General features: G+C 28.9%; 2 protein-coding genes across 2 annotated transcripts; one reads left to right on the forward strand and one right to left on the reverse strand.

The window, feature by feature from the left end:
* Positions 1-3,348: 3,348 nt before the first annotated feature.
* On the forward strand, positions 3,349-7,981 carry LOC109809433 (protein NRT1/ PTR FAMILY 1.2). The gene is made up of 4 exons (XM_020372747.3): positions 3,349-3,688; positions 3,765-3,982; positions 5,886-6,439; positions 6,906-7,981. Exons 1-4 carry the CDS (start codon positions 3,574-3,576, stop codon positions 7,801-7,803), a joined length of 1,785 nt encoding a protein of 594 aa, XP_020228336.1. The 5' UTR covers positions 3,349-3,573; the 3' UTR covers positions 7,804-7,981.
* A 551-nt stretch (positions 7,982-8,532) lies between these two features.
* On the reverse strand, positions 8,533-14,203 carry LOC109807596 (PLAC8 family protein). Its single transcript, XM_083065855.1, has 4 exons — positions 12,937-14,203; positions 12,148-12,219; positions 9,035-9,247; positions 8,533-8,936 (listed from the first exon to the last, which is right to left on the reverse strand). Exons 1-4 carry the CDS (start codon positions 13,079-13,081, stop codon positions 8,845-8,847), a joined length of 522 nt encoding a protein of 173 aa, XP_082921981.1. The 5' UTR covers positions 13,082-14,203; the 3' UTR covers positions 8,533-8,844.
* Positions 14,204-14,582: the final 379 nt, after the last annotated feature.

The following is a 14,582-nucleotide window of genomic DNA, read 5'->3' on the forward strand; positions in this document are numbered from 1 at the left end:
AATATATAAATTTAAATTAATATCCACAGTGTAAAACTGTGAGTTATAAAGTGTCGTAATTGTTTTAATTATATATTGCTTGTTATGTTGAGATATTGTTTTGTATCGAGGAACTCTGAAATTTGATGATTTCTTTTAAGTTTAAGTAGTGTTCGAGATTCCTTTAGGCAAAAGTTTAATTTGACCTCAAGAAATAAGATATATAAGATTTCTATTTAAAATTGAGTTTCAAAAGTTTTGTTCTTAAAAAATTTAGAGAGTGAAAGTCTAAAGAAAAGTGTTTTGGTTTGTGCGCCCCCTTCTCCTCTAAACCTTCCTTGTAGGGTGATTCTTTTCCTCAAATCTCATTCTTGACATGTTTATTGATTCATGTTAGTATGAATCTTGAATCTAGCTGTTGATCTATTTGGAGTGGGCTCGAAGTAGCTAGATGCTCTTCTCTTCTGTTCTCTTCTTGATTCTTTTCGATTTCAAGGTAAGAAAAACTTGAAATTCTTAACATTGTGAAGTTGTTACATTATTGTGATTGATTTCAATTTGAGTTGCTATTTAGTTGCAAGATTTTAAGTGGAATGATCTAAGTTTAGGGCTTTGAGTTTTGGAGCATGTTGAAACGAAAATGGTGATTTGATTCCTAGCTGTTGCATTGTGATTTTGAGTGCATATATATGTTGGTTGTGATGTATATAGTTGATTTGTAATGTTGCATGCTTAGAAATTGTTGAGTTTCATGTCCTTTGTAGTAGATCCATATTCTGCAAAGTTGCAGATTGCTCCTCACGTCAGATGAGCCATAGGTGTGTCACAATCCACCTTAGATATACTATCAACCACTATACACCTACTTACATTTATTCAAATGCTACTATAGATTAACTAAATAAGTTATTTTTACAACATTTTTTTCTAAAAAAATGTTACTCTAACATTATTATTTTTTCTAATTGTTTCTAAAATTAAAGTCTCATATCAAGTAAAAAAATGCTATATAAAAGTATTCTTCTTTGATCTCTAATTAATTTTTAAAATTAAGGTCTCACATTAAATAAATGAATGACACATAAAGAGTATATATAATCATAGAGTTATACTTGAGATAAATGAATTTTGATATTTAATATAAATTTTATGGTAACTAACTAAAACTGTCTTCAACTTTAAATTTTTTTTAGAACTTAAGAGTCATAAAATATAGTTGATAGTAACATCTGTATTAAAATTAATTATTATTATAAAGTTAACTAAAATTTAACAATATAATTAAAATGATATAAAAATATCACTTTGATAATATTTTAAAAAATATTATCTAATTATGTAAAAATATTATTAAAATTCTTTAATAATATAAATTATATATAACAAAATTTAACAATATGATAAAAAAAATTAACAATATTTATACGTATTCAAGTAATATTTTTCAAATATGAAAAAAAGCTCGTTTCATCGTAGTTAAGATCCATTTCAAAAAGACGATAAAAAGAAATAATAGTAAGTAATTATAATTTGAGATGCAATGTTTTGATTCCTTAAAATTGGGAGTGAGGCTGATTGATCAATGTGAACGACGACCTGTTCGGACAACCACGTGACACCTCAAACAGTCAAAGTTGTTGCACCCTCTTTTTATTATTATTTATAAATAGTAACATAACATGTCATAATTATTTGACACCAGGTCAGCAAGACTATTATCAATAAAAATAAAGTAACTAATTGAGCATTTTAGAGACAGATACATTAATTGTCACACACTTACCAATAAAAAAATATGTAAATGTCTTCTACGTGTCCATTGTCCCACCATAACTCAATTGCCCTGTCCGTTCATCCGATGCCTCATAAACAATATTAAGATTCATTTTTCGCTTTAGTACTATGGAAATTAATACAATACCCAAAAAATTCATAATATATAATGCTTCAGACTCATGCATTTCATTGACTTGATATTATAAGTAAAAACATTAAACATATATAAGACTCGAACAAAATTCAGCAATGAAATAAAGAAAAATATAATTCATTATGTAACTTCTAGTAATGGAAGTAGGAAATGTTGATCAAATCGAATCAATACGAGAATCAACAATTTAAATCAAATTAATTTAATTTATTTATTTATTTTATTCAAATATAACCCAAATTAAATCAATTAATTTTGATGTTAATTGATTTAGATATCATATTTATACATTTAAAATTTAAACTAAATCAATTAATTTATATATTATTTTTATTTTTATTTTTTATTTGGTTAAAAATTAATATATATATATATATATATATATATATTATTTTGAAGACATTTTTGTGTTATAGTATGTATATTTTTTATTCATTTTTTTAAATATTTAAAAGAAATCAAGAAAAGTTATATTACATTATTTTAAATGTCATTTTCATGAATTGTAGTGTATTTGTAATCTTTAAGTAGATTAAAAAAATAAATCAAGAGAAACTATATTACTAATTTATCAATTTATTTAATTTTAACAATATATTAATTTAGTTAATATTAAAAAATCTATTTACTTTGAAAAAAATATTTTTTAATTTAATTTTTTTTAAAAAAAATTGAATAACCAATGACCCAAATTGAATCAATCCAATCAACATTAAATTGATTCAATTCCAATTAAGCAAAAAAAATTTATGAAACTCGAACCAATTTAAATTAATTAAATTTAATTAATTCAAATTAAATTTTTACTCAAATTTGAACCAATCCAACTTATAAACATTTCTTTAAGTGTGTCCATTCCTTGAATTTTGTATAGTACTGACTGCATTTGATAAGAATGGAATTTAGGAATAATATTAAATATTTATTTAATATTTTATAAAATAATATCACATACCAGTCTTGTTTATAAGTATCCTTATTTCAAAATAAGTGTCTAGCTAGAAAAAAAGAATTAAGTTTGAGAATAAGTATCCTTTTAACTTTCTAATTAATGTAGTACGATTTCTTTTTATATACTCCTAATAAACGTTGTTGTGTTGTATTACTTAAAAAAAAAAGTATTAATTCCCTTGAAAATTAACTATTAAAAAAATAATAATAATACTAATAAGATTAATTTTGTAATTAAATTTGTTATATAAATTCTTTTATCTATATATATTAGGTTTTTTTTGTAACATGATTGAACTCTTACATAGTACGATCTTGGACAACTTTTTGAATCAATAATTAGGGGAAAGAAGAAATAAAAAAGTGAATGAATGATAATTGGGTGATCATACTTAATCGGCACAGCACTTCCACTTTGTAATAGCACGAAGAAAGCATCATGCCACTTAAGATAGTGGCAGACGTCTTTAATATTTTAAACTATACAAATTTGCATGTATTTGTGGTTTCTCTTTTAGAAATTATTGGTCATAGTCCACTCTTGTAGTATATATATATTCACACAATTCTAGTACTGGGTGCCGCAGCACTCACGCAAAAATAGGTCTCTTTGTCCAAAATATTAGGATTAGCATGTGCATGAGGATTATTTGTAGTTTTATCTGCTATATTCCTTCTTCGTTTTCTTTCTAATTAACAACAAGAAGTTAGACATGGAGAAGGAAATAGAAGCTGCTTCAGTTCATGTAGAGATGACTCAGCAACACATGAGTTCACATGTGCAAAATCGTCGCAAGGGTGGCTTTATTACCATGCCTTTCATTATAGGTACGTACTTTTTGTCATGAGAACCTTTTGTGTGGCACCTTTTTTATAGCTAGTTTGATTTTGGTGAATGTTTCAGCAAATGAGGCACTTGCTAAGCTGGCTAGTGTTGGGCTTATACCAAACATGATATTGTATCTGATAGAAGATTACAAGCTCCGAGTATTGAAAGCAACCAAAATATTGTTCTTATGGTTTGCTGCTACCAATTTTGCTCCTGTGGTCGGTGCTTTTGTGGCTGATGCTTATTTGGGTCGCTTCCTAGCCATTGCTTTAGGTTCAATTCTCAGTTTTCTGGTAGCTACCTTCTTCCTTTCTCCTTTCTATCTATCTACTCTTTTCTTAAACTAATATTTACACCTTTGGATCTTATCACGTGAGTCAATGCCTACCCAAAACGGAAGGATTTATGACACCACACTTGACAATATTTTTATTAATTAAGATAAATTATACTTTACCTTGTTGTAATTTTATACTCCTTTTAACTATTTTCTTATATCTTTATTGTCTTACTTGACTCGTTTTTTTTAATCATTAAATCTCCATGAAATGTTATAGTTACGATTAAAATCGTGACTAATTTAATTTAATATCATAACTAAATTAAAAAAAAAATGTGGCTACAAAGACATAGTGATATATATATATATATAAAAGAAAGTTAAGTGATAAAAATGTAAATGGATACTTTGAAAATATAAAATTACAAGAAGTAAACAATATTTTTAATTATATTTTTTTATTAACTATGTTATTCGTGCGAAATAATTTATTGACTAATTAAAATAAAATCAAAGAACATTTGAAAAATAAATATTCATTTAACATTATAAAAAATGTTATATATATTGACTTACAAAAAATGTTATTATAGAGATAATATATGTAATTATATATCTATTTAATATATAATTATATATAATTTTATTATTGATTTTAAATAAAATTTAATAATATATTTTATACGTTATTATAATTTATACCTATATTTTTTAACAATATATTAATGTATATTATATCTATTATGTGAGTAAAAATAATTTTTAGTGATAAATATTATGTCATTATAAGGTATGTCACTAAGTGATAATTTTCTTGTTATGTAAAGTTGATATTATAATTAAAAAAATCATATTTAATGAAAAAGGGCAAAAGAAAGGACAAATATATAAAAATAAAAATGGTCGTGTTGTGTTATGTTAAGTTTGATATAAAAAATATATATTATAATTAAAATTCATGCTAATTAAAATTATTTGAGTTGAGTTGGATGAAATTTATTAATTTTTCAATTAACCAAACTCGAGTGAATCTTATCATAACTAGGTTAAAATATCTATTTATCTATCTACCATCAAAATTAAATTAATTATTTTTTTAATGATGAGACGTTAAAAAAGTCTATGAATAATGAATATAGCTTATAAGGAATTAAGGATCATATAATGGGTACATGTTAACGAAGAATGATAACTTTTGAACGTTATATCATTTTATTAAAAGTAATTATTTTAATTATTTTTCTTGTTTTTATTTCCATCCATCTAAAAATGGACAACAGATTTTTAAGTATTTATAAATCACTTCATAAGAAATAAAAAATCGTAGATAACATAATTAATGCACGATAGATGATATATATAGATCCAAGTGTTAAATGAATATCTATAAAATCAATTAATGCCTTATGTATACATATGAATTTATTTTGTATATTGTTGTGACTTATTTAGAAAATATATTAATATAAATTATCTCTTAATAATTTTAATTTTAAATTTAAAATCATATCACTCAAGTCTAAATTTATAACTTTCGTTCAAATCTTAGGTTAATTAACCTTTAAGGTTAATTTAGTAATTAGGTGAGAAGAATTAAATAGTTAAAAGTATGAAGATTTAGGTTCAATTTTTATTGGGATCATCTTTATAATCTTTTTTATCTTAAAAAAAAATTATAGGTTAATCAAGTAATTAGTTAAGCATGATTAGAATTATATCCAAGAATTTCCGGATAAAAATATATCGAATGAAGATCATAAACACCTAGAGTATAATTTGCAAGTAGATGTGGGAAAGCTCCAATCCCAAATATGCTTGGGGCGTGATCATTTACGTACTATCATTATTTCGTTGAAGTATAATTTATTTTTTAACTTGATAGTATATAGTGATTACAAAAAGAATTGGTGTTACAGGGAATGGTAGTGTTGTGGTTAACAGCAATGAGCCCAAAAGCAAGGCCTCCCCCTTGCAGCCACTCAGCTGAAAACTGCGAATCTGCAACATCAGCCCAAATGGCTATCTTACTTTCTTGTTTTGCTCTCATATCCATTGGAGGCAGTGGCATCTCATGCTCCTTAGCATTTGGTGCAGACCAACTTAACCGTAACTCCAAACCCAACACTAAGAGCCAGAGGGTCCTTGAGAGCTTCATAAGTTGCTACATTGCTTCTCAAGCCATTGCTGTCGTTTTTTCCTTGACCGGAATAGTTTACATCCAAGACCACTTCGGATGGAAACTCGGTTTTGGGGTTCCGGCAGCACTTATGTTCTTGTCCACTTTCTTGTTCTTCCTCATTTCCCCACGTTATGTCAAGCACAAACCACGCAGCAGCTTGCTCACTGGCTTCGCACAAGTCATTTTCGTTGCTTACAAGAACAGAAACCTTTCATTTCCACCTCAGGACTCCTCTGACATGTATCACCATAAGAAGGACTCCACCCTTGTTGCTCCAACTGATAAACTAAGGTTGAAACTTGAATGTAAAAATATTCATAGCACAAAACTTAGATATAATACCATAAATACTATTACTTTATTCTCCAATCAAAATTGAAGTTTCATCTTAGTAATATACATAATTATAAATGTATATTATTTTTATGTATATTATTAAGATAAAACTCTAATTTTAATCGAAGAATAACCAAGCCCTATTCATAATATCGTATCTAAATTTTATACTTAATTTTGTAATGATGGGTTTGATGAACTTTCCATTCGGATAAATTAGTTCACAAGTACTAAGAGAAGAAAAAAATAACGTAAAATGAATTGAGCTTTCTCATTTAACTTCTTCAAAACCATACACAAGTTAATTTTAACTTACAAAAGAAGCTCAGGGCATTCCATTTTCTTATTTTCTTCTCCTATAAGTACTCATGAAGAACTTTATCCGAACATGATCCAAATAATAACTGACTTTATGTTATAGGTTTCTGAATAAAGCTTGCATCATCAAAGACAGAGAAGAAGACATAGCCTCTGATGGGTCAGCCTCAAACAAATGGAGTCTTTGCACAATAGAGCAAGTGGAAGAACTAAAGGCCATCATCAAAGTCATTCCCATTTGGTCAACCGGTATCATGGTAGCAGTCAGCACCAGCCAAACATCACTTTGGCTTCTCCAAGCCAAAACCATGAACAGACACGTCACTTCAAAGTTCCAAATTCCCGCAGGTTCTTTCGGAGTATTCATGATGTTTGCAGTGTGTGTAACCGCGGTTGTCTACGACCGTGTCATCCTCCCTCTAGCTTCAAAAGTGAGAGGAAAACCGGTAACCATCAGCGCCAAAAAGAGAATAGGAATAGGACTTGTTTTCTCGTGTTTGGACTTCATAGCTTCGGCAGTTGTTGAGGGCATAAGGAGAAGGAAAGCAATTAGTGAGGGTTATATTAATAATCCTAATGCAGTGTTGGACATGTCTGCAATGTGGCTTCTTCCACATAACATATTGTGTGGTATAGCAGAAGCTTTTAATACAATAGGGCAATCAGAGTTTTATTACTCCGAGTTCCCAAGCAGCATGTCAAGCATTGCTGCGTCCCTATTTGGGCTTGGATCTGCTGTGGGAAACTTGGTGGCTTCCCTTATAGTAAGCATTGTGGATAACGTTACTTCAAGAGGTGGAAAAGAAAGTTGGGTTTCGGATAACATTAACAAGGGTCGCTATGATAAGTATTATTGGCTTCTTGCCATAATGAGTGTTGTTAATATACTGTACTATTTGGTTTGTAGTTGGGCTTATGGGCCTAGTGCCGAAGAAGTCTCAAAGAAGGAGGAAGGAGGGAATACTAATAGGGTTCATGATCAACAAGATGAGGCAATGTAATGTGGCTTCACTTAATTAGTCATGTTGCTCTCACTGTAAAATAAAACCGTTGCTCCCAAATGAGAGGTGGACTCCATTTGGACTTGGTCTTTTGTTTATTTTATGATCAGCTACTGATGTTGCAGAAGTTACATGCATAAATAAAATATTGGATCAAAGACGTTTTTAATATTTGTAATCGAGTGAATTTTTATTTTAGTTTCTGTAATTTTTTTATCTTTATAAAATTTGAAATTATATTGTTATATATTTAGATTCTTTTAATTGTTAGTAAAAGTAGCCACTCTTTTGCATGGAAAGCTACTGCCACGCCAGACTCATGGTTTTGAGAAGTGGACAGGTGACCGATTTAACATTAATGTTTTCGAAATGGTACATATGATTTAATCATCTATACAAACAGTGTAAAGTTTATGACACTAGCAACTAATTATATCATTAATTGTGTCATGTCACTGTTAAAAGTAATTGTGTTTACAGTAACATGACACAATTAAAGAATATAATTGGTTGTCAGTGTAAAAAAAATTTACACTAGCAGTGTATAAGTGATTAACTCTATATTTATTATCATACACAATCATCTGCAGAAGTCACTTTCCGTCAGTGTAGATAAATTCTTATTTGAGACATTGCGTAGACGAATATATATATATATATATATATATATATATATATATATATATATATATATATATATATATATATATATATATATATAAATTGTCAACTTTTGGCTTTATTTTTTTATTTATAATAATTCAGTTACAACTTACAAGCATCGGACATTAAAAGTAAACAAGCATCATGCTGGGATACAAACAAGTCCCACATCGATAAAATAAAACAAGAAATAACAACTTATATAATACAATGATTGAGAAATCCTTTGAGTGATGACCAAAAACAAAATTGCGAGGACTTAGACCCAAAGCAAACAATAATAATCTAATAAAAATAACCTCATCACACCAAACAAATCAAAAGAAATACAATTCAATTTAATTTTGACAGATCCCCTCCCCGATGAAAGAAATGTGTTCACTTAGACATGACTTGGTTTGAAGGAGGATTCTTCAATGTTTGATCACTTTGCTGTTTTGCATGCTGTTTTGCAAGAATGCCATTCCATCCTGCACACAAATTCGAATAAATTATGCACCCGAATATGTTGCTATAGCATAAGAAAATGAAGTGTAAAAATGAGCATTAGTTGAAGTAACTCAATTACCAAGAGCAGGGTCAAGTCCTCTAAATTTTAGCTCTCTGAACTCCTGACAGAGGGAACAACATGGACAAAAGACGTGAGACACTATATCCGTGTATGGAGCTTCCACCAAATTGTATCTCTTTCTCAACTTTGTTCGGTACTTGGACCCCATAATCCATTGAGAGCACAAAGCAGGCATCATTAATAGGTAAATGAAGCTCCCCAAATGACAACCTGAAATTATTAGAATTAACAATTAGAATATGTTGAGGTCAGCACCAAAAGCGTGTTGGAATATAAATAAGGTTTCATATCAATAAAATAAAATAAAAAATAATTTATAAAATACATATATATTTTAATGATTGAGAGATTTTGTGAGAATCAAGACTCAAAGCAGATAATATCTCAAAATGATGTTTTATGAAAAGTAACATAATTTTACCGTTCATAAACCTTTTGAGAAAAATGTAGAAAAATTGGATCTTGCAGACAAATTAAAATTAAAATTGAAGATGAAAAACTATCATCAAATTAACATTGAAATTCAAAAAAGAAGATGCCTATGTATAGGCTTACAATCAATTTAAAATTCTTAACAAATCTCATCTACTAACAACTCTACTTGATGAGATTATATTGAATAACTGAAAATAAAATATAATAAATAAAACTGTAACAATAACAAATATCTTATCTAAAATTTATTCAAAATTCAAAATTTAAATAAAGGAAAATCTCATAAATCTAACACTCCTCCTTGAGATTTGCCATGAATATCACAAATTTTAGTTTCATGAACTCCAAAAATTGAGTTTTGAAATGCCATGTCATCAAGTTGTTGCACATCAATTTCTTGACCCATATCATTGTCTTCATAGTCATTCAATCTAACTCCTCCTCCTGTCTTTGAATACCATTTGTTGGAATTTGTCATATCAAATACATCATGCATAAAAGTGTGATCAAATCTTCCATGCCAAACATTACTCTCATCAATTTTAGCAATAAAATCATGATCTTCAACCAAATCAAATTTCAAATAAAAACTGTTTTTAGTCATCTCAATTTTTGCAATTTCTAAACCATGTTCATCCATAATAAAACAATAATTCTCTTTAAAAGAGACTCCATAACCATTCCTTAGCATTTGTGCAACACTAACAACATTTTGATCCAATTTTGGTATGTAGAGAACATCTTTAACAATTATCATACCTTTCTTGGTTGCAATAGAAATTGTACCTTTTCCATTGGCTTGTACAATTTCACCATTTCCCATCTTGACTTTTGGCTTAATTGATTTGTCAATGGAGGTAAAAAATGATAAATATTTAGTCATGTGACTAGTGCAACCACTGTCAATGAGCCAAGTATTCACTTCATGTGAATTGAATTCTTGAGATGCCATAAATAAATATTCATCTTCATCATCATTTTTTTCTTCAATCACATTTGCCTGTTTTTCTGGTTGTTGTTCAGGCTGATTCTTCTTTAATCTGCAATACTTTTCACTGTGACCATTTTTATTGCAAAAATTACAGTGAAAAAGTGGTTTATCTTTAAACCAACAATCTTCTTTAGAATGGTTGGTTCTTTGGCAATGAAAACAAGGCAAAAAATTTCCTTTTTTTTGAAGAACCTTCATCTTTTCCTTTATTCTTATTGAAAGTTCGTGACTTTCCAAAATTCCTTCCATTATGCTTTGCTCGAAAGGCACCTTCAACAGCTTCATCACTTCTAATGGAGACTCTTTGCTCTTGTGCGTGAAGCTTGCTGGTCAATTCAGTAATTGTGAGAGTTTGCAAATCACAAGACTCTTCAATTGCAGAAATCTTGGCTTCAAATCTTTCGGGTACCGAAACCATGATTTTTTCGACAACCTTTTGATCTGTAAATGATGTTTTACCAAGAAGTCGCATTTGGTTCACAACATCCATTAATATGCCAGAATAATCTTTAACAGATTCATTATCCTTCATCTTCATCAATTCAAATTCTCTCTTCAATGTGAGAAGCCTAACAGATTTGACTCTGCTACTGCCTTCAAATTCATCTTGAATCTTGTCCCACACCTGTTTAGGTGTTTCTAAGTCCATGATTTTAGTAAAAATATGATCTGCAAGTCCTGCATGTAGGCAAGTGATGGCTTTATCTTTCTTCAGCTTCTCCTCCTCATAAGCTTTGATTTGTGCAATGGTTGGATTTTCTCTCAATGGTGGTGGATCAGCTTCAGAAATTACAACATTCCATAAACCTTGAGATCTTAAAACAAATTTCATCTTGACGGCCCAAATATGATAATTTTCACCATTAAACATTGGAATTGCTGGTGAATTGGTGGAAGTAGACATCCTTGCACCAAAAATTGTTTGAACAATAAATCACTCAATTTAGTGTTTGCACTCAACCTCAATGTGTTTAGCGCTCAATAAATTTTTTCCTCACAGCCCGTAAGAAGCAAGCTCTTGATACCACTTGTTGGAAATATTTTGAGAAAAATGTAGAAAAATTGGATCTTGCAGACAAATTAAAATTAAAATTGAAGATGAAAAACTATCATCAAATTAACATTGAAATTCAAAGAAGAGGATGCCTATGTATAGGCTTACAATCAATTTAAAATTCTTAACAAATCTCATCTACTAACAACTCTACTTGATGAGATTATATTGAATAACTGAAAATAAAATATAATAAATAAAACTGTAACAATAACAAATATCTTATCTAAAATTTATTCAAAATTCAAAATTTAAATAAAGGAAAATCTCATAAATCTAACAGGAACACTATAAACAGGAGAAATGAACTCAATTATTTATAATAATCTTTATTATGATCATTGACATTTAACAGCAATCTTACCCAATATTATTTAAACAAAACTCGTATTCGTGAAATTATTTTTTAACAAGATTACACAAACATCAAACTCAAAAATATTTTCACAATATATTCAAAGTCAAAAATTGCACACTAATAATCCAAATGCACTCTTAATTGTTGGGTGGAAATTTGGGAAAGAATGCGTGTTATAGAATTCTGATATAACTTTTCACCATACAGATTCACTAGTAGAAAATTGTTATAAGAAATGAAAACATGGTGAGATAAGGGTTAGGGTTCCTTACTAAGTTCTCCACCATCCAATACTTCTGCTATCTGCCCAAATGTTACACATGGAAAAAATGCTGTCATAACCGCTGCCAACCAAAATAAAAAGGTATATATAATTAATTAGATCAACCATCCTGCATTTTAATGTTGCGATTTGCGAGTAGAGCAAGCGATTGCTTTTAGATATAGTTCTCCAATCTGAACAATTCCAACAGTCAACTGATTGTAAAAAAAGTGTAGCAACGCTTAAAACTATGAACACAAAATATATTAAGATTCTCTAAGATTAGTCCTGTGGCAGTGCCTGTGTTGAAGAATTATGTACGAAAGACACTTCAAAAACTTTGACATTCAAGGAAATTGCTGACAAATACGACTGAAGTAATTGTAATTGTGTCACAGAAACCTCAAAAATCTTAATATTGTAGCTGGAATTTCAGTTGTTGTTGAGATACAAATAAAATCTTACATCGATACAATAAGAGGAAAAACAAAGGTTTTATAAAACACACATGCTCTATTGATCGAAGGTTTTTTGAGTAATGACTAAAAATAAAATCATGTGATGAAAATTCAAAATGGACAATATCTTACCATTATAAAATGTGAAAATACCCTTATAAAAATAACAAAGATATAACTATTTTCTCTTAATATAAATATATCCTCTCAAATAAGTTAAAATAAAATAAAAATCGTAACAGTTGTAGATGGCAATTTAAAATCACATTATTCAATAAGTTTAAACAGTTAATCTAGCCACATAACAAATTTAAAGGAATCAAACTTAGAGTAGACATTACCATTTGTCTGATTCTCATGGCAATCAAATAGTCCAGTGCTCCATGGATTTCCTATTTGTTGAATTGTATCAGCTTCATACCTTGGAGTAATTGAACCAACGGGTTCATTCTGCTGAATGATCTTTTGATCCTCAGTACCCTGCATCTCACCTTCTCTTCTTAAGAAGTTCTAACAAATAGGCCAACAAAGAAAGAAGCCCAGAGTTAAAAGAATAGCAGAATCAGTTTATTTTATATATACAGTTTCACTTATAAATGAAACTATTGCTTTGCTGATATAATATTTTCAATGAATATAATATATATTGGAATTTAGAAGGCTAGTGGGTATTGGACAATTTAATTTTTATTCGTCAATGAAAAGAAGTTTCGTGTATCCTTCTTCCTATTGATAAGAAAGAATATATCATATAAAATTTAGAAAGAAAGAGAAATGCAATTATAGTTTTAAATTTCATTAGGAAGAAAGACAAAAGCAAATAAGTTTCATGCTTGGATGTGGAAAAGTGGAGCTAGAAGAGTAGACTTTGAATGTCGTAGACAATGGAATGTAAATAAACCAGACTTTGGAGATAACAGTCGGAATGGTTGACACCAAAGTACAGTACATGGATTGACTTTTTAATATGTACGCCCAATAGTCAAGTCAAATATATAACATTAACAACTCAACACAGCACAGTAATATCATTTATCAGTAACAAAATACAATAAAATATTAGTATGTTGTTAAAGTCATTACATGCACGTGGATGAGGTGGTATTCAATGAAACCAAATATGGCTTAAGCTTCCTTCTCCTTTTGGGTCAACGGATCGATCACCTCTTTACAAGCCATAATGTGAATGTATCTTCAATCATCTGCATTTACTAGTTGTAAGTCGTTATTCCCGCAAATTTTAAGATGCATCAATCTTTCCATCTTTAAACTGAATTGCATGCCAGTATCAATACGTGCCTTAATTTCAAGCCACGTATTAAGTATACTTGGTTATAAGCATCTCTAATATATAACTAAAGCGTGAGAGTGTCGTGCTATACCTTCCCTTATCTATTACTTTTTAAGCCACATTACTAAAACTACGTATTCTTAAATTTTTCTATTATTATTTTTTTAACTCTTCTCAGCATAGTTAATTACTTGATTTTAACTTTAGTCTTATAAATATCTTTACAACTATTTGATTGATCATTCATCTTTTGATTCTTATCTCTTTTGTTAATTACTCTTCTTACAGAATATATGCTGAAACGCATAAGATTTAATTTTTACAATTAACTACAAGCATACTAAATTTATAGAACTCAATAGTAAATGAAGAAAATGTTAATAATCAATACTTTTCCATTTAATTATTGGAGAATCCTGTTGAGTATTTTCTTAGTTCGATATGATAAGTTTATAACAATTAACAATTTTATACATACGCGTGTAGGTGTTTTAATTCATAACATGTTACTTTGTATTTTTTATTGATCTAACATGATATCCAAAACTGGTATAGATGAGATGTATCTATATCATTCAGGTTTTTAACAGAATTTTCGAAAGGGTGCAAACAAATATTTGTATTAGAATTTAGGTGTAGATCATGTCTAAAAATGTGCATGAAAGAGTGTAGACTTTAGTTTAATTAAGTGACTTG

This window comes from Cajanus cajan, chromosome 10 (genome assembly GCF_000230855.2).
Source record: "Cajanus cajan strain Asha chromosome 10, NIPB_CcT2T_4, whole genome shotgun sequence".
NCBI lineage: Eukaryota > Viridiplantae > Streptophyta > Magnoliopsida > Fabales > Fabaceae > Cajanus > Cajanus cajan.